Source organism: Bos grunniens, chromosome 15 (genome assembly GCF_055505025.1).
Source record: "Bos grunniens cultivar Pamir isolate PY7600 chromosome 15, Bosgru_T2T1.0, whole genome shotgun sequence".
Taxonomy (NCBI): domain Eukaryota; kingdom Metazoa; phylum Chordata; class Mammalia; order Artiodactyla; family Bovidae; genus Bos; species Bos grunniens.
This window is the reverse complement of record NC_141179.1, coordinates 66,328,414-66,348,186: the sequence shown is the minus strand read 5'-3', so window position 1 is coordinate 66,348,186 and position 19,773 is coordinate 66,328,414. Positions and strand designations below refer to the sequence as shown.

General features: G+C 42.8%; 1 protein-coding gene across 16 annotated transcripts in view; it reads left to right on the top strand.

Annotated features, from left to right (window-relative positions):
* The window catches only part of SLC1A2 (solute carrier family 1 member 2), a 168,038-nt gene that overhangs the window by 116,327 nt on the left and 31,938 nt on the right, over positions 1–19,773 (top strand). For 13 of the 16 annotated variants that reach the window (XR_015141641.1, XR_015141643.1, XR_015141640.1 and 10 more), the window contains 3 exons: positions 552–678; positions 12,967–13,200; positions 19,347–19,541. Coding sequence is in view for 9 of the 16 variants with exons in the window: in XM_086338654.1 (XP_086194780.1) it covers positions 552–678; positions 12,967–13,200; positions 19,347–19,541 (556 nt within the window). In the remaining 7 variants the exon portion in view is untranslated. The remainder of the gene's footprint in view (positions 1–551; positions 679–12,966; positions 13,201–19,346; positions 19,542–19,773) is intronic. The other 3 variants (XR_015141646.1, XR_015141645.1, XM_086338657.1) reach the window with 1 other exon arrangement.

Here is a 19,773-nt window from a genome sequence, read left to right as displayed (position 1 = left end):
AATAAGCAATAGAAAAATAATTTCATGTTTAGGATTTTCCTAGAGTGAAACATATACCAACCATGCATTAATTTGGGATAACACCAAACTAATACAGATATAACCCTGGCAAAGACTGAATTGGCTAATTGGTCTCTACTCTTCTAATATTGGCTCCAAGGCTTGCATGATAATCCCCAAGTCCCAACAAGCTTTTCATCATTAATCTATGTACTAATGGAATCTGCTTACACATGACTTCATAAGTGAGTGGTAGGGCGGAGAGAGAGAAGAGAATACTTTTTAGTTTGGAATGAAAATGAATTAATTTTCTCCAAGGACCTAACCTGCTTATAGTTCAACTTGCTCATGTGGAAAATATTCAGGAAAGCCATAATTATGCAGGGGAAAGGTATTTTCAGTGTGGGACATAATACTTCTGTCTTTTAGTGCTTAATTCATAGGGTAGCCGGTGGTGAGAATGTGGCTGCATACACAGGGGATGGTTACGAACAAGAAGAAAACACATATCTTATCATTTGTCCTTTTGTGTTCTGTGATTCCCCCAACAGGTCTGATAGGGTTTTTCATTGCTTTTGGCATTGCCATGGGGAAGATGGGCGAGCAGGCCAAGTTGATGGTGGAATTCTTCAACATTTTGAATGAAATTGTAATGAAGTTAGTGATCATGATCATGTGGTAAGTGGATCTGTTCTTACATCATTGTGGTGGGGGTGTGAGGTGGTCATGGGGTCTCCATAGGACCCTGAACCCTCCTAGCAGGAAAGAGTGAGCAGGCATGAATCAAGGAAAGATTTCTCTGGAAAGACTTTGAAAAAAAGGAATGGAACTCTCTTTTTTGGAACTTTCCATAGATAATGAGCAGGAAAACTATAAAGCCTGTGGGCCAGATCTTATCTGCCATTTGTTTTGTGTGGCCTGTGAGTTAAGAATGGGTTCTATGTTTTTATTTTGCTGAAAAAAAAATCCAGAATATTAATAATCACAACACTTGGTTATGCAAAATTCATATTCAGTGCCCATAAATAGTTTTGTTGGGACCCATCCTACCTATTTGCTCATGTATTGTCTAGGGTTGCTTTTGTGCTAAAAGACAGAGTTGAGTAGTTGTGACCAAGACTGCATAGGCTGCAAAGCCTATAAAGTTTACTGTTTGACCCCTTACATAAAAAGTTCACCCATCTCTGCCCTGGAGGAAAAGAACACACACATATACACAAAACCAAAAAACCAAAAATCAGACAAGCTGGAAATATCAATCAGTAATAGTGAATCTGAGCAATATCAGGATACACTGCACTGAGATAGGGCCAAGATCCCAAGGATGTGGCATGACCCAGGGTGTGTGGAAGAATCACTTCTCCAGTATTCTGGTGTCCAAAATGAAATGCCTCTTAGATCTGGGTTCTCATGACTCATACAGATGATGAATAAATAAATAAATAAGAGGCAGTTCTCAGGCCATGCAAGAAAAAGTGCCAACACACAGGATTAAGTGCTCTTGGAAATCTGGTTCCACCCTCTAGTTTTACAGTAGAGAAAGCTGTGGTCCAGAGACGCTAAATCTTGATTCTTTAACACTGTTATGATCATCATGATCTTTCTGGCTTTCCTTTTATCTGCCAAGAGTCATGAGAGTGCTTCGTACCTCTCAAGTGTAATCCCCACAAGCCTGCAAAGATGGTATTATGGTTCCCAATTGACAGAAAAGGCAATTGAGGTTCATGGAGGTGAATTAACTTGCCTAAGATTATATAGCCAGGGAGAAGAGGAGCTGGTGTTTATACTGATATCAAAGTCTTTGGTGTGTACGTGGGGTGGGGGTTTTGTTGTTTGAATCATGTAAGTGGTGTTGTCTCCACTTCATCTCATGTGTGTTTATGGTCAGTGGTTCTGAAGTCTAGGGTAGCCCAGGACAGCATAAGCTTCTTCTCCTTCACAAGGGATCTGTATCACCTCCAGTTACTGGAAATTTCTCATGTTCAGTATCTACCAGATAGAACGATTTTTACATGTATTCATTTCAGATCCCTACAATGGTCCTGTATGCCTACCTGGGAATAAAGTAAAACCACTCTTAGACCAAACAACACTTGTGTTCTGTTTGCCATGGGAATTCTGGGTTACAGAGTCCTTCACTCTGCTTGTTCCAGCCCCCTGCACCTGCCTCCCCAATCCTCCTCCACTTTCCTTCCCCTGAAATTCCACCTGTTTCATCTCTTCTTCCTTTTCTTGGCCCTTACTTCCCACCTTACAAGGAAAAAATCTGTTCTCAACTTGTATTTTATCACCAAGCACAGTGATGTGCCTGTAGTAAATTCCTACTAAAACTTCAGGAACAAGTGGGCGAGCTGAAAGCCCCAGGGTCTCAGATCAAGAAGATGTTCCTCATGATTTCATGAACCATAGTTAATAGTTCTGGTCTGTTCTGATCATTGCTTTATTGACTTTGGAAACACAGAAAAGATTCTCGTACAATAGTGTGTTCTTTTCAATTATTGTATTGATTCTTCAACTTCCCAGGCAAGGCTAGATTTCTAAATATTTCTTTTGTGTGAAGATTTAAAGTCACACACAATGTCATGCTGTAAAAATATTTTAAAATATCTTTTAAGGACTTCTCTGGTGGTCCAGTGGTTAAGGCACCATGCTTCCAATGCAGAGGGCGTAAGTTCGATCCCTGGTTGGGGAACTAAGATCCCACATACTCACGGCCAAAAAAATAGTCTTTTGTCTTTTGAATCCATTCTGAGCTTGCTGAAAGTTTAATAAATGGTAATATGTAAAACTTCCTCCTGCCCAGCATTTCTCATGATGTACTCTGCATATAAGTTAAATAAACAGGGTAACAATATACAGCCTTGACGTACTCCTTTTCCTATTTGGAACCTGTCTGTTCCATGTCCAGTTCTAACTGTAGCTTCCTGACCTGCATACAGGTTTCTCAAGAGGCAGGTCAGATGGTCTGGTATTCCCATCTCCTTCAGGGTTTTGCAGTTTATTGTGATCCACACTGTCAAAGGCTTTGGGTCCGTCTAGTCAAAGCTATGGTTTTTTCCAGTAGTCATGTATGGGTGTGAGAGTTGGACTATAAAGAAAGCTGAGAGAGGAGATCCAACCAGTCCATCCTAAAGGAGATCAGTCCTGGGTGTTCACTGGAAGGACTGATGTTGAAGCTGAAAGTCCAATACTTTGGCCACCTGATGCGAAGAGCTGACTCATTAGAAAAGACCCTGATGTTGGGAAAGATAGAAGGCAGAGGAGAAGGGGACGACAGAGGATGAGATGGTTAGATGGCATCACTGACTCAATGGACATGGGTTGGGTAGACTCCAGCAGTTGGTGATGGACAGGGAGGCCTGGTGTGCTGTGATTCATGGGGTCGCAAAGAGTCGCACGTGACTGAGTGACTGAACTGAACTGAATATGCAATGCAGAATAGGCCTCTTAGTTTTAAACATTAAAGATCTGCCTTTACTTCCTAGAATTCCTAGCAAAGTGAGCACCCTCAAGTATGCAGCTCAGTTTTCTTTACTATGATGCCAATGATGTAGGTTGTGTATGAAAATTCCTTCCTTCATCCATGCCGTGTCATTTCCACTGAGCCCTTGAAGCAGGAGGAATCTTCTAGGAAATCAAATGAGTCATGGGATAAAATGTAGCCTCCCTTCTCCCCAGGGATGGAGTGGGTGTGGATCAAAATGTTTCCTCCTCACTGAAACCAAAACTCCTAAAGATTTAACATCATATCCCTGGAGATGAAGAGCAATTGTGAGTCAGGAGCAAGGCCTACAGAATGGTTTCTGACAGCTGCTTGGTTACCACATCCAGCCCAGCAGTCTGGAGGGTGTAATATGACGTGAGATGTCAATCCTACACATTTATTTCATTCTTCAGCTGCCTTGCCAGCAGTTGATAACGATGTGTATAAGAAGGTTCTGGATAAAACAGCCAACCACATCTTAACTGACACCCTCAAGGCTTAAATCATCAGAGTTCTTTTGTAGTCTTCTTTCTGCAATAGTAAGAACAGTAATAATAGTTAAATAACAAACTAGTGCTGCCATATGACCCTACAATCCCCCTCCTGGCCATATACCCCCCAAAAATATGATCCGATAGGATACATGCATCCCAATGTTCATTGCAGCGCTGTTTACAGTAGCCAAGACATGGAAGCAACCTAAATGTCCATTGACAGGTGAATGAGCAAAGAAGATATGGTACATATGTACAATGGAATATTAGCCATTAAGGAGAATGAAATAATGCCATATGTAGTAATATGGTTCGGAGAAGGCAATGGCACCCCACTCCAGTACTCTTGCCTGGAAAATCCCATGGACGGAGGAATCTGGTGGGCTGCAATCCATGGGGTCGCTGAGGATTGGACATGACTGAGCAACTTCACTTTCACTTTTCACTTTCATGCATTGGAGAAGGAAATGGCAGCCTACTCCAGTGTTCTTTCCTGGAGAATCCCAGGGACGGGGGAGCCTGGTGGGCTGCCGTCTATGGGGTCACACACAGTCGGACACGACTGAAGTGACTTAGCTGTAGCAGCAGTAATATGGTTGGATCTAGGGATTGTCATGCTGAGTGAAGTAAGTCAGACAGAAAAGGAGAAATATCATATGACATCCCTTATATGGGGGATCTAAAAAGAAATGATACAATTGAACTTATTTAGATAGCATATTGAAAAGCAGAGACATTACTTTGCCAACAAAGGTCCGTCTAGTCAAGGCTATGGTTTTTCCTGCAGTCATGTATAGATGTGAGAGTTGGACTGTGAAGAAGGCTGAGCCCCGAAGAATTGATGCTTTTGAACTGTGGTATTGGAGAAGACTCTTGAGAGGCCTTTGGACTACAAGGAGATCCAACCAGTCCATCCTGAAGGAGATCAGCTCTGGGATTTCTTTGGAAGGAATGATGCTAAAGCTGAAACTCCAGTACTTTGACTACCTCATGCGAAGAGCTGACTCATTGGAAAAGACTCTGATGCTGGGAGGGATTGGGGGGAGGAGGAGAAGGGAACGGCAGAGGATGAGATGGCTGGATGGCATCACTGACTCAATGGACGTGAGTCTGAGTGAACTCTGGGAGTTGGTGATGGACAGGGAGGCCTGGCGTGCTGTGATTCATGGGGTCACAAAAAATTGGACACGACTGAGCGACTGATCTGAACTGAACTGAGCAAAACAGAAACAGACTCACAGACTTAGAGAATGAACTTATGGTTCCCAGGGGGAAGAATGGAGGCAAGAGATGGTTAGAGACTTTGGGATAGACACATACACATTGTTGTATTTAAATGAATGACCAACAAGGTCCTAGTGGATACACAGGGAATTCTTCTCAATGTTATCTGGCAGCCTGGATGAGAGAGGAGTTTGCAGGAGAATGGATATATGCATATGTATGGTTGAGTCCCTTTGCTGTCTATCTGAAGCTTTCACAACATTACTAATCAGCTATACTCTGATGTAAAATTAAAAGTTGTTTAAAAATTTTAGAAAAGAGTAGTAATAATAGCACAAAGCATCACTGAGGAGATTGCTATTAATCTAACAATGCTAGTGGGTGATATGTTAGTCACTCAGTTGTGTCCAACTCTTTGCAACCCCATGGACTGTAGCCCGCCAGGCTCCTCTGTCCATGGGATTTCTCGGGCAAGAATAATGGAGTGGGTTGCCATTTCCTTCTCCAGGGGATCTTCCAACCCAGGGATGGAACCCGTGTCTTCTGCATTGCAAGCAGATTCTTTACTGTCTGAGCCACTAGGATATTAAATTAATAACAGAATTATTAAATTCTTGCTATATGTTCAGCACTTTTTCAATTACTCCCCTGTATCTATTATTGAGAAGGTAATAATTATTATAATTACTATTTTAGGTCATAACTAAGATTTTCCAAATTCCTGCTACATGCCTAATACTGTTCCAGTATTTTACATGCATTGACTCTTTTATTTGTCACAGTAAGACCTAGTGAAAGTGCTGCACTCAATATGCCAACAAATCTGGAAAACTCAGCAGTGGCCACAGGACTGGGAAAGGTCAGTTTTCATTCCAATCCCAAAGAAAGGCAATGCCAAAGAATGCTCAAACTACCGCACAGTTGTACTCATCTAGCAAAGTAATGCTCAAAATTCTCCAAGCCAGGCTTTAACAGTACGTGAACCATGAACTTCCAGATGTACAAGCTGGATTTAGAAAAGGCAGAGGAACCAGAGATCAAATTGCCAACATCTGCTGGATCATCAAAAAAGTGAGAAAGTTCAAGAAAAACATCTACTTCTGCTTTATTGACTACACCAAAGCTTTTGACTGTGTGGATTACAACCAACTGTGGAAAATTCTTAAAGAGATGGGAATACCAGACCACCTGACCTGCCTGCTGAAAAATCTGTATGCTGGTCAAGAAGCAGCAGTTAGAACTGGACATGAAACAACAGAATGGTTCCAAATAGCAAAAGGAGTACGTCAAGGCTGTATATTGTTACCCTGCTTATTTAACTTATATGCAGAGTATATCATGAGAAATGCTGGGCTGGTTGAAGCACAAGCTGGAATCAAGATTGCCAGGAGAAATATCAATAACCTCAGATACACAGATGAAACCCCCTTATGTCAGAAAGCGAAGAAGAACTGAAGAGCCTCTTGATGAAAGTGAAAGAGGAAAGTGAAAAAGTTGGCTTAAAACTCAACATTCAGAAAACTCAGATCATGGCATCTGGTTCCATCACTTCATGGCAAATAGATGGGGAAACAATGGAAACAGTGAGAGACTTTATTTTGGGGGGCTCCAAAATCACTGTAGATGGTGAATGCAGCCATGAAATTAAAAGATGCTTGCTCCTTTGAAGAAAAGTTATGACCATCCTAGACAGCATATTAAAAAGCAGAGATGTTACTTTACCAACAAAGGTCTGTCTAGTCAAAGCTATGGTTTTTCCAGTGGTCATGTATGGATGTGACAGTTGGACTATAAAGAAAGCTGAGCACCAAAGAATTAATGCTTTTGAATTGTGGTGTTGGAGAAGACTCTTGAGACTCCCTTGGACTGCAAAGAGATCCAACCTGAATATTCATTGGAAGGACTGATGCTGAAGCTGAAACTCCAATACTTTGGCCACCTGATGCGAAGAACTGACCCACTGGAAAAGACCCTGATGCTGGGAAAGATTGAAGGCAGGAGGAGAAGGGGACAACAGAGGATGAGATGATTGGATGGCATCATGGACATGATGAACATGAGTTTGAGTAGGCTCTCGAAGTTGGTGATGGACAGGGAGGCCTGGCATGCTGCAATTCATGGGGTCACAAAGAGTCGGACACGATTGAGGGACTGAACTGAACTGAAGACCTACCAAAAATAGGTACTTTGGTGAACCTCATTTTCCCAATGAGAAAACCATGCACATTGGTTAGCTTGCCCAGTGTTGCACAGCCTTAGTAATGGGAATTATAGAAAAGTGTTATTAAACTCAACTTCTATCTGAACCTGGGATCCTCCTCTTATGAGCTGAGTGACGTTAGGTAAGTCAGATACACTCTACACTCCTCATCTTGACCTGTGAGATAGATTGATCATAGAATCCACATCATAGGGTTGCTGTGAGAATTGAGTGAAATTGTGACAAATAGTTGTGGAGCAGTTCCTGTGTGCTGGGACCCGTCTAAGCATTTTATATGAACTAGTATTGTCATTAGGGCTTCCCTGGTGGCTCAGGGGGCTTCTCTTGTGGCTCAGCTGGTACAGAATCTGCCTGCAAGGCGGGAGACCTGGGTTCGATCCCTGAGTTGGGAAGATCCCCTGGAGAAGGGAAAGGCTACCCACTCTAGTGTTCTGGCCTGGAGAATTCCATGGACTGTATAGTTTTCAGTTCAATTCACTGTATAGTTCACTGTATAGTCTGCTGCTGCTGCTGCTGCTAAGTTGCTTCAGTCGTGTCTGACTCTGTGGGACCCCATAGATGGCAGCCCACCAGGCTCCTCCATCCCTGGGATTCTCCAGGCAAGTACACTGGAGTGGGTTGCCATTTCCTTCTCCAATGCATGAAAGTGAAAAGTGAAAGTGAAGTCACTCAGTCGTGTCCAACCCTCAGCGACCCCACGTACTGCAGCCTTCCAGGCTCCTCCATCCATGGGATTTTCCAGGCAAGAGTACTGGAGTGGGGTGCCATTGCCTTATAGGGTCACAAAGAGCTGGGCATGACTGAGCGACTTTCTCTTAACTGGTGGCCCAGCAGTAAGAATCTATCTGCACGAGGCACAGGAGATGTGAGTCCAATTCCTGGATCAGAAAGACCCTCTGGAGGAGGGCATGGCAACCCACTCCAGTAATCTTGCCTGGAGAATCCCAGGGACAGAGGAGCCTGGTGGGCTACGGTCCATGGGGTCACAAAGAGTTAGACATGACTAAAGTGACTTAGCACGCTTGCAGGCACAATATTGTTATTACCATTATTATCAATTCAATCCATAACATTTGTTTCTCTGTGCTCATGAATTCCTTAAAAAGCCTGCAAAGCCCTCTGAATTACCTAAAAGAAAGAAAGAAAAACTCTTAATTTCGGTGTGATTTTCATATCCTCATTTTTTGCAGAATGCTTTAAAACACTTTTTTTCAAAATCTGCAAAACATATAGAAAGTAAAACTTTTCATAATCTCACCACCATAAAAACATACAGTAAGAAGTGAAATCTCTCCTCACTGTTTCAACTCTCCTTCTCAGTTAACCTACTACCACCACCATCCATCCACCCCCCTATCCACCCACCCACTCATCCATCCATTTATTCTTTCACTTCCAAAATACTTTTGAGCATGTCTTCTCTGCCAACAACAATGTGATATAATGGAGCCTGGAGGCTCCATGAACTGACTTTCACTCTGTATTGATAAAAAGTTCTAACCCCCATATGGTAACTCTCAGCAAAAGTGACTTTTTGGATAGCCAGAACCTCTCCCAAAGTAAACTGGGGAAATGGAGATTTGTGTTTCTTCCTTACCCTGAATTCAGACAGCACCTTGGGTAATTTTTGGAATGTTTATCTTTATTGACAAGCTCTTCCACCTCTTGAGTTCTCTTGAAATCTGCCCCAAACTGGTAGACCAGTGTTGTTATTGGCAACATGTGGGACAGAACCACAGTGACTTCAGGACAGGACTGAGAAAGTCCCTCCACTTACCTCTATCCACTCCAAGCATCTGGCCCACCATCTGTCCTGTCTTTGAAAGTCCCCAGTTAATCATTTTAGTGGGTTAAAACTGGAAGCCTAGAATAAGTTGCAGCTAAGTAAAGGAAATGGTTTCCAAAGACTAACCAAGGAATATCTGTATTTCAGCCATTGCATATCAGGTTTTATTGCTGAAAACAGTGATTTCTAGATACATCAGAATGACCTGGGGAACTTGTTTGAGGTATAAATGCCCCAAGGCTGCTGCTGCTGCTGCTAAGTCGCTTCAGTCGTGTCCGACTCTGTGCGACCCCATAGATGGCAGCCCACCAGGCTCCTCCGTCCCTGGGATTCTCCAGGCAAGAACACTGGAGTGGGTTGCCATTTCCTTCTCCAATGCATGAAAGTGAAAAAGTGAAAGTGTCTAGCTCTGGGAAATTCTAACTCAGTCGCTATGTGGTGGGTCCAGGGAATCCATGTTGTTTCAGGCAGGCCAGGTGATTTGGAGGCAGGAGTCTGCGGTTACACAGACTGAGATCGGGGTACATTAGTGCTGTGGATGAGCCTGTTTGTGGAGTAGAGAGCAGACCTTGGTGAGAACCTTAAGATAACAAGAACTGAGGTGCGAAGTGGGCGGAGGAAGGAAAGAATGATGCAACAGTAAGAAAAAGATGCCACGGGCCAGTCCTGGATGAATCAATGGCTTTGAAAATGCTGCCGAGAGCTGAGGATACAGCCAGTTTCAGGGCAGCATGGGAGCCATTCCCTCTCCCAACTCTGTAGTCATATCCTTCTGATTTAGAGACTGCTGGGCATCACTTGACTTTAGAAACCTCACGAGAGTTCTCAGCCTCTTCATGCACTTTGGTTTACGGCTTTGGTTGTTTGCTTCATCACTTTAAGTGGTGATCTTGAGCGCTTGCTCATAAAATCACCTGTAGTTGGGTGGCAGTAGCCTGTGAGATACCTTGAAAGTGAAAGTGAAAGTCACTCAGTCATGTCTGACTCTTTGTGACCCCAGGGACTATAGCCTGCCAAGCTCCTCTGTCCTTGGAATTCTCCAGGCCAGAATACTGGAGTGGGTAGCCGACTCCTTCTCCAGGGGATCTTCCCAACCCAGGGATCGAACCCAGTTCTTCCACTTTGCAGGCTGATTCTTTACCAGCTGAGCCACCAAGGAAGCCTTAGGAAGTCTCTTTTAACTCGGACTTGACTCATTCAGCATGGTGACTAGGGGACATGGAGCAGATGTGTGGAAACAGAACATGCAAGGGACCCCTGTGTCAGGGGGGTTCCCCATGGCTCAATGGGTAAATAATCTGCTTGCAATGCAGGAGACACAGGAGCTGTGGGTTCAGTCCCTGGGCTGGGAAGATCCCCTGAAGGAGGAAATAGGAACCCACTCCAGTATTCTCACCTGAAAAATCCCATGGACAGAGAAGCCTGGCAGGCTACACTTCACAGGGTCGAAAAGAATTGGACGTGACTGAGCGGCTAAGCATGCACACCTGTGTCAGCAATCAGAGAGCTAATGGTGCTGACAAGGATTGGTGGGGGCAGGACTTCTGATAGTGTGTCCATATATGAAAGTTCAAAAATGTGATCATGGACTTCCCTGGTGGACCAGTAATTAGGATTTTGCCTTCCAGTGCCAGAGGTGCAGGTTTGATTCCCTTCCCTGGTGGCTCAGATGGTAAAACGTCTGCCTACAACGTGGGAGACCTGGGTTCAATCCCTGGGTCGGGAAGATCTCCTGGAAAAGGGAAAGGCTACCCATTCCAGTATTCTTGCCTGGAAAATCCCATGGACGGAGGAGCCTGGTAGACTACCGTCCATGGGGTCGCAAAGAGTCAGACACAACTGAGCGACTTCACCTTCCTTCCTTCCTTGGGGAGCTGAGATCCCACATACCTTGTGGCCAAAAAGCCAAGGCATAAAACAGAAGCAGTATTGTGACACATTCAGTAAAGACTTAAAAAATCCACATTAAAAAAAAAAAAACCTAATTCTCACAACAATCCCATGAGGTTGTAGTTAGCCTCTCTAAGCCTTGACTTGCACATCTGTAAAATGGAAATAAGTCATCAACGAAGGTCATAGAGCTGGTAAATGGCTGGACAAGCTCCACACCTCGTGTAATTGTGCATATGACTCTCATCCACTCCTCATGGCTTTGCTTTAATCCAGGAAGTGCTTGCTTGCTCCAGACACAACTGATAGAAAAAAACCCACCAAATCTGCTCGCTGTCCTTCTCTTTTTTCTGACTCCCCTCCCCCAGCTGGGAGCCTGACTTCATTTGCCCCACAGTCTTTCTTTCAAATATATTCATAATTCTTAATAAGGTAGCAGTGTTCCCACAGACATATTCATTTCAGTCAGAAGTGTCACAGGCTGAGCAATTTCATGCTCCAACACCAGCAGGTTAAGCAGTGAAAAAGGGGTGTTGCCAAACATATGATGGAGAAGGCAATGGCACCCACTCCAGTACTCTTGCCTGGAAAATCCCATGGGTGGAGGAGCCTGGTGGGCTGCAGTCCATGGGGTCGCTAAGAGTCAGACACGACTGAGTGACTTCACTTTCACTTTCATGCATTGGAGAAGGAAATGGCAACCCACTCCAGTGTTCTTGCCTGGAGAATCCCAAGGACAGGGGAGCCTGGTGGGCTGCCGTCTCTGGGGTCGCACAGAGTCGGACACGACTGAAGCGACTTAGCAGCAGCAGCAGCAATGTGAAAAGTATACCCAAGGTGAGAGAAAAAACATGGTTGGCTGAATGAAGAATGAGGACGATAGTAGATTGTTTCCAAGCATACTATAAAATAATAATAATATAGACATAGAAAATAAGTTTATCTTAGGATAGATTGATAGGTGACAAATTGTTTGCTTCTGTACAAAAAGCTGCAACTGCTCCTTCAAGGAAGTGGTTTGGTGGGTAGAGGTGAAAACCCCCAGTGGTAGAGTTTCACAGATCTGAGATTATTCTCCTCCTCCTCTTTCCTGGTTTCATGATCTTGGGCCAGTCATGTAAGTTTTCCAAACCTCAATTTCCTCATTTGCCAAACAGCCATAATGAGATCTTGGTTTTAGGGTTGTGGTAAGAATTAAATGTGTGGATCTCTCCCCATAATGCTTGAAATATGATGAGTGGCAGCCAGCATTCTTGTTGGAGTAAGTATGGAAAGAAATACTTTCAAACTTGGAAGTGATAAAATCACATTTCTCTAAACATGTTCGTTGGCTCATATGATTTTCTTGTTTGGGCAGCTCTCTCTCTCTTTCTCTAGATTCCTTCCAAGCCAAAAACAAAGCACAATTTACAAACACCAGTGTTCATAAATTGATGAAACTCGGATAATTTTTCTTGGAAGCTCTAGATTTATTCTCAGTTTTCAAGAAAGGAGATATGGAATAGAGAAGTCAAACAAGATTAGTAAAGATGTAACCTGGGTGTCTCTTAACTTTAAGCGTGGTGCTTACTTAAGAGGTGGTAAAACTTGTCTCCTCTAGCCCTAAAAAATTACCTGAGCAACAAAGTTTATCTTGGGATTTTTCATCAGAACAGGAGCCACTGGGTCCATAGGAAAGATTTCAGATGATGTGGCTAGTCAGAAGCAAAATATAGTATGTATTGAATCTCCTGGTCCTCTTTTGTAAACACTCTTTGTACAGAAATGTGGAGGGTTTTCCTCAGGGTATGGTACCTAGGAGGGCCCAAATTTTAAATTCTAAATCCCATCACCAGCTCTTTCATGCTTTTTCTTTTCTATTTTTCAGGTACTCTCCCCTGGGTATTGCCTGCCTAATCTGTGGGAAGATCATTGCAATCAAGGACTTAGAAGTGGTTGCTAGGCAACTGGGGATGTACATGATCACGGTGATTGTCGGCCTCATCATCCATGGGGGGATCTTTCTCCCCTTGATTTACTTTCTAGTGACCAGGAAAAACCCTTTCTCCTTTTTTGCTGGCATTTTCCAAGCTTGGATCACTGCCCTGGGTACCGCTTCCAGGTAGAGAACACAAGAAATCACCATTTCTCTCTGCTCGCTCCTTTAACTTGCCACTCCTTTTTCAAAATCTTCCCATCACAATATTCAATGAGAACACTTTTCACATATTATTAAAATATTTTTGAAAAAGTAGAACACTGTAGATTCTTGGATCCTTTTAGGAACTTTTGATTTTTCTGCTGAACTTTTTGCTGGTATGCTGCTGTCCTGGAACTATGATCTCATATAACATTTCCCAGGTGAATGCATACTGTTCATCTTTAGGCATAATTTGCCACATATAGCATTAAGGAAAAGTGTTAGTAGCTGAGTCATGTCCGATTCTTTGTGACTTCATGGACTGTAGCCTGCCAGTCTCCTCTATCCTTGGTATTCTCCAGGCAAGAATATTGGAGTGGGTAGCCATTCCCTTCTTTAAGAGATCTTCCCAACAGAGGGATTGAACCAGGGTCTCCCACATTGCATGCAGATTCTTTATGATCTGAGCCACCAGGGAAGCACATATAGCATTAGTTCAGCTTTAAATATTTTCCAAAAGGGTGTAACAGGATGCTATTTTATTTAAGGAATTCTCTCACCTGTGATTTGAAAAATGCTATTACAGCATATCACTCTATTGAGTAATTTTTCAAGAATAAGAGAAAAAGGTTTTGCAGGGTGAATGGTAGATTAGGTGAGATTTTTCAAACAAACCGGAAATCAAACAAGTCTTTGAACCTGTAATGGACTATTCAGTCCCATTGATTTTGAGGAAAGTCCAGTTGGTATTGATTTGACTTGATATTGGCTAAGAGTTGGTTCCTTCTTCGTTACCTAGTTCCAGTGCCTCAGAAGGCAGCGAGGGCTCCAGAGATATGCAGACAAAAAAAGCAAAAACTCTTCTTTCTTGGATACCACTTTGGACTGAATTTAGCAAAAACAAACCAACAAATAACAAAAACAAGTACATAAGAAACACCAAACAATGTAGAATTTCCAAGACTAAGAGAGTTTTATTTTCTCAGCCTGCAATATTTGCTTTTATTTCTGCACATGTATCCTTGGTTCGAGAAACAAAGATTGAGGCCATAAAGTAGGTGGCAGGGAGACAAACAAACTCCGCAACCCACAGCTCAGTGTTATCTCTGGAGTCACAGGTTGGCAGGTCCTTGTTACAGAGCCCATGACCATGCTCTGCCAGGAAGGCAGCTACTCTGTGACACAGAGAAAATGCTGCTTCTGAACTACTGAGCAGGCCATCAGGTTTTTCTTAAGTTACATAATAGGCTCCTAGTGCTGATACCTAGGAAGCCAAATTATATTTCCATCGTGCAAATCAATGAGAAGTTTGGACTAGTAGAATGTAAGGTTTCAGAAAAAGTGAAAATATATACAATCTGGGAGATCTAGATTCTACATTTGGTTTCCCAAGATGAAGGTAAGCACTCCAAAATTTCCTTTTTCCTTCTTGGTCCTATAAATTTCTTATGGCTAAAGAGTTCTATCCATAAACATCCTGTCTTTTTAGTGAAAAAGTTAACTTTTTTCAAAAATAAAAACAATCAGGTTTAGTTTTATTTTTGTTTTCTGGTTACGAGCATGATGTTTTCTCATTATGACAAGTTCAGACAGTGAATAAAAGTTTGGAGAAAAAACAGGCATCACCACTGATACCTAAGTAGTAACATTTTAGTTAATCTTTACAGTTATGCACATTTCCATTTCTTATTATGTGCAGATATTGTACATTGCTAAAGCAGGTCGAGAAGATCCCTTGCAGAAGGAAATAGCAACCCACTCCAGTATTCTTGCCCGGGAAATCCCATGGACGGAAGCCCAGCGGGCTACAGTTCATGGGATTGCAAAAGAGTAGGACCACAACTTAGTGACTAAACCAAAAACAACAAAATTTTCACTGGTCAACATAAGAGTTATGATATAGCTCTTACTATAACTATATTTATATTACTACTATTTTTCAACTTCATAATAATACACTGTATGTACTATATTACAACCACATCCCAAATGTATGTTTAAGCCTTGTATATTGAATAGGGCTGTGACACGCATCCTTGTAAATACATCTCTGCAAGGATGTCTGATGATCTCAGGATAAATTTCGAGTTTCTGAATCTGGTGGTAAGCACCTTGATGGTTTTGAAGCATATCACCAGATTACTATTTGGAAAAGTACGTTAGTTTATGTCCCTACTAACTGGGGACATAAAAGCAGTCATTTTAACACTTTCCAAACCTATTGGTGAAAAGTGATCTCACTGAGTTTGTGTTACTCTGATTACTGGGGAGGGAAAACATCTTTTTGTGTTCTTTTTGACCATCCTTCCCTCCCCTCCCCTGCCCTGTGAATTGTTTGTGAGCTCAATTTCTTGTTGGGGTATTCTTTCCTGATTGATTTTCGGCTCTCTTCATGTATAAAAATATCAACTTATGTATCATATGTTGCAAATAATGCCCCTCTTCACTTGATATTTGTCTTAAAATTTTACTGTGCTTTGTATCACTAGCAGATTTTAATTTGTGGAGCTTCCCCGGTGGCTCAGTGATAAAAAGATTCTCCCTGCAGTACAGGAAACACAGGCTTGATCCCTGGCTCAGAAAGATCCCCTGGAGAAGGGCATGGCAACCCACTCCAGTATTCTTGCCTGGAAAATTCCACTGACAGAGAAGCCTGGCGGGCTACAGTCCATAGTGTTGCAAAGAGCTGGACATGACTGAAGCGACTGAGCACAAAGTCATCAATATTTTCCTTTAGTATTTAAAATTCTGACTTTGCTTAGGGATATCTTTTCCACTAAAGATTGTAAAATATTACTTTATATTTTCTTCCAGTGCCATTGTGGTTTTGATATCTATACTATCTCAAAATATTATCTTTTCTTTTGAATGACTAGACAATTATCCTAGTTTCTTTATACAACAAAGGTAAATCTTAAAATCATAGGGAAAACCCAAAATTATATCTAAATCAAAGACAAATTCTTGGGTTATCTGACCAAGACCACAAATATTAGACTCATTTCTCCCCTTTTACCTTGTATTTTGTTTGAAAAAAGAATATGGTTTTAATCTTTGGTTAAAATGTGGCTTTTGCCTGGATGTAGAAAATCCCATGGACAGAGGAGCCTGGTAGGCTGCAGTCCATCGGGTCGCTAAGAGTCAGACACGACTGAGCGACTTCACTTTCACTTTTCACTTTCACGCATTGGAGAAGGAAATGGCAACCCACTCCAGTGTTCTTGCCTGGAGAATCTCAGGGACGGAGGAGCCTGGTGGGCTGCCGTCTATGGGGTCGCACAGAGTTGGACACAACTGAAGCGACTTAGCAGCAGCAGCAGAATTTCTTTTATTTTCTTTTTAAAGTCACTGTGGCAGGAGTCATGTACTGAGAATTAACTCAAGGTTTCTTTCCCATTATGACCACAAGGGAAAAGCCCCAGGGACAGCCAGTTAAATATACTTTCTACCTCCTCGGACCTTGGCCTGAATGGGACATAGAGGGGAGGGTTAGTCCCATTTTCTCAATAGGCACAGGGGCTGGTATCAGGGCAGCCGGATTGGGGTGGGAGTGGCCTGGGACACATCTCGCTGCATCCCCCTGACTTCAGTTCCTGCTGTTAAAACTAATCTGGATAAAAAAAAGAAAAATCTGGAGTACCAGACGGTTATAATCAGCAACATTTGAAGAATGTCATATGACCATGGAGGCAGGAGCCAAAAAAAAAAAAAAAACAAAAAACAATGTCAGAATGTCAGCCTGTCAATACAAGAAAGACTTAAAATTCTCAAATCCTAATTTGGACTGATGGGGTACATATGGATTTTTAAGACACAAAGCATATTCCCTAGTGGCACTAAGAATATTTTCATGCCTCACCAATTGTGTTCCTCAGTCTGTTGAATTGTCTAAAGACCCTTTGATGACAGTGTGGGGAAATGAATGCAGCAATAATAGTGGATATATTCCAGTCGTCCCAGCAGTGTCCTTAGATTCATACCAGTGAGAATCTAGCTGCCCATTTCAGACCACAGCTGTGCTGCCATTTCAGACCAATCGTGGTGTCCTGGTGACGTTAAAGGGTCTTAGAAAGGGGCTGGGGGTGTGGGAGAGGAATAAAGGACATTAAGTGAAAGTTGGAAAAGACTCTGATGCTGGGAGGGATTGGGCGCAGGAGGAGAAGGGAACGACAGAGGATGATTTGGCTGGATGGCATCACGGACTTGATGGACGTGAGTCTGAGTGAACCCCGGGAGTTGCTGATGGACAGGGAGGCCTGGCGTGCTGCGATTCATGGGGTCACATAGAGTCAGACACGAGTGAGCGACTGAACTGAAGTGAAAGTGAAAATATTAGTTGCTCCCTTGTATTCGACTCTTTGTGACCCCATGGACTGTACCCACCAGACTTCTCTGTCCATGAAATTCTCTAGGCAAGAATACTGGAGTGGGTTGCCATTCCCTTTCCAGGGGATCTTCCCCACCTAGGGAGCCAACCTGGGTCTCCTGCATTGCAGGCAGATTCTTTGCCATCTGAGCCACCAGGGAAGCCAAAGGACACTAACTTCTCTTGAAATAGCTGGGGCAGCAAGCCAGGTACAATGACACCCCCGCATGTAAATGAGGCCAGACCCCAACCTTTTCCCTGGGGTTCCTAGGGTTTTTTTAATGAGAGGTCTCCAAACATCCATAACTTTTCCCTACCTAAAGCCAAAGAGGAGGCATGAGACAGACCCCTGACCTGAAATCACAAAGAATGGTTCAGTAAGACGACTCTGCCTTCTCTAAGGTTGTTAATAGGGCTTGTGGGTCTGTGGGATGTTAAGGTGCAGATTTAGGAGACCCTAAGTTTGGAGCTTCAGGGTCCTTGGTTCTGAGTTGGTCCTGAAATCTGCGTTTTATTTATCATGCCTGAAGCTGATGGTCCTCTTCCGCTCTGAGAAACCGAGACCTTTGCAAAGGTTTTTGTCTAGCCCTAATTCTGACAAGTAGAAGGGAACTATGACTAAGGCTATAAAGACAAGAGAGACAAATGTGCCGTCCACACTAGGGCTTTCTGTCAAGTCAGTTGCTCAAGTTTGAATAAGAAAAAAGAGAATGGCTCACAAGGTATTCCCATGGCAGTTGGAATGTTCTGCGTTGCTTTCCATATTCATTAAACTTTGAAGCAAATCCACTTGCCCTCCCATCACCTCTATCCACATGGAAATAAATAGTCTGGCTTTCAGCAACTCTTACTCTTGTAGGTCTCCTCTTTTAGAAGACACTGAACATGTCAGGAGTTCTGGCCTTTGAGATTGATTCCTATGGTCATGAATTTGCATCCCACGCCTGGGAGGAGTGGGAGTGAAGTCACTCCACATTGGGTCTTTGATTAGCTACAGAGCTTTTCTGCCCTAAGTCATAGGAGAGACTCTAGAGTTGGCAATGACCATTTATCAGGGAGTTGGAATGTCTGTGAGGATCCCCAGGGAATTTCTAGAAACTTGGATTCTTGCTGAATGGTGCTTACCATATTTCTCCAGCTTTCTCAAAATTAGCAAGCCAGCTCAGGGCAATTCCCAAGGGCTGGGTACAACCCCTGTAGTTAATCTTGTTGGAAACAGTGTTTCTAGCATAAAATTATGGGTCATTCAAAAATTCCTCATTCTGTCTTACTATTAGTAGCTGATCCTTTTCCTTACCTTTATTTTGCAGCCCCATTAATGTGGGCAATCACACAGGTTTTGAATATTTAATCCAAGATGGAAACAGGGACCAAACGGAAAGGAGAACTGAAGCCCTGAGTAGATCTCAAAAACTAGAACCAACAAAAATATTTTGCTGCCTAATTAGCATCTTAATAAGATAGAATTTGAGCCTCCAAATCAAGGGGTTTTTTGTTTGTTTCTGTTTTGTTTTTTGTTTTGCTTTATTGCTAGAATTAAAATCTATTTGGATTTAAAACATTTTTTACTGGAGTACAGAACTCTATTCAATACACTATATGGCAAATCGGTGGGTTTTAATTTAGTTCTAGATGCTGCTTTTTTCAAGTCACATTGTTTGATTGGAACAAAGAACAAAAGCTTTGTGGTGGCATTTCAGATCATGCTTCGTCCTGCTTCTCTAAAGTGGACATAACTCTCGTCTCTCTTGTTATTCCTTAGTGCTGGAACTTTGCCTGTCACCTTCCGCTGCTTGGAAGAAAATCTGGGGATTGATAAGCGTGTGACTAGATTTGTCCTGCCAGTCGGAGCAACCATTAACATGGATGGTACGGCCCTTTATGAAGCGGTGGCCGCCATCTTTATAGCCCAGATGAATGGCGTCGTCCTAGACGGAGGCCAGATTGTGACCGTAAGGTGAGTGAAGTGCGTGGGGTGAAGCACTGAAACAACCCTTTACCTTTTTGTCCCTTCCACACTAATTCCGTTTCACAGAGGCCACTTCAGTTTCAGTTATCCGGGTAGAAGGATGGTGAAAGACATAAACGAGAAGAGGAATTATTGGCAAGCTCAAAGGGAAGATTGGAAGAGGAATGAAGCAGGCTCACACTAATGTCTTCTGTTTGTATTACCTATGTGAAATTGCTTC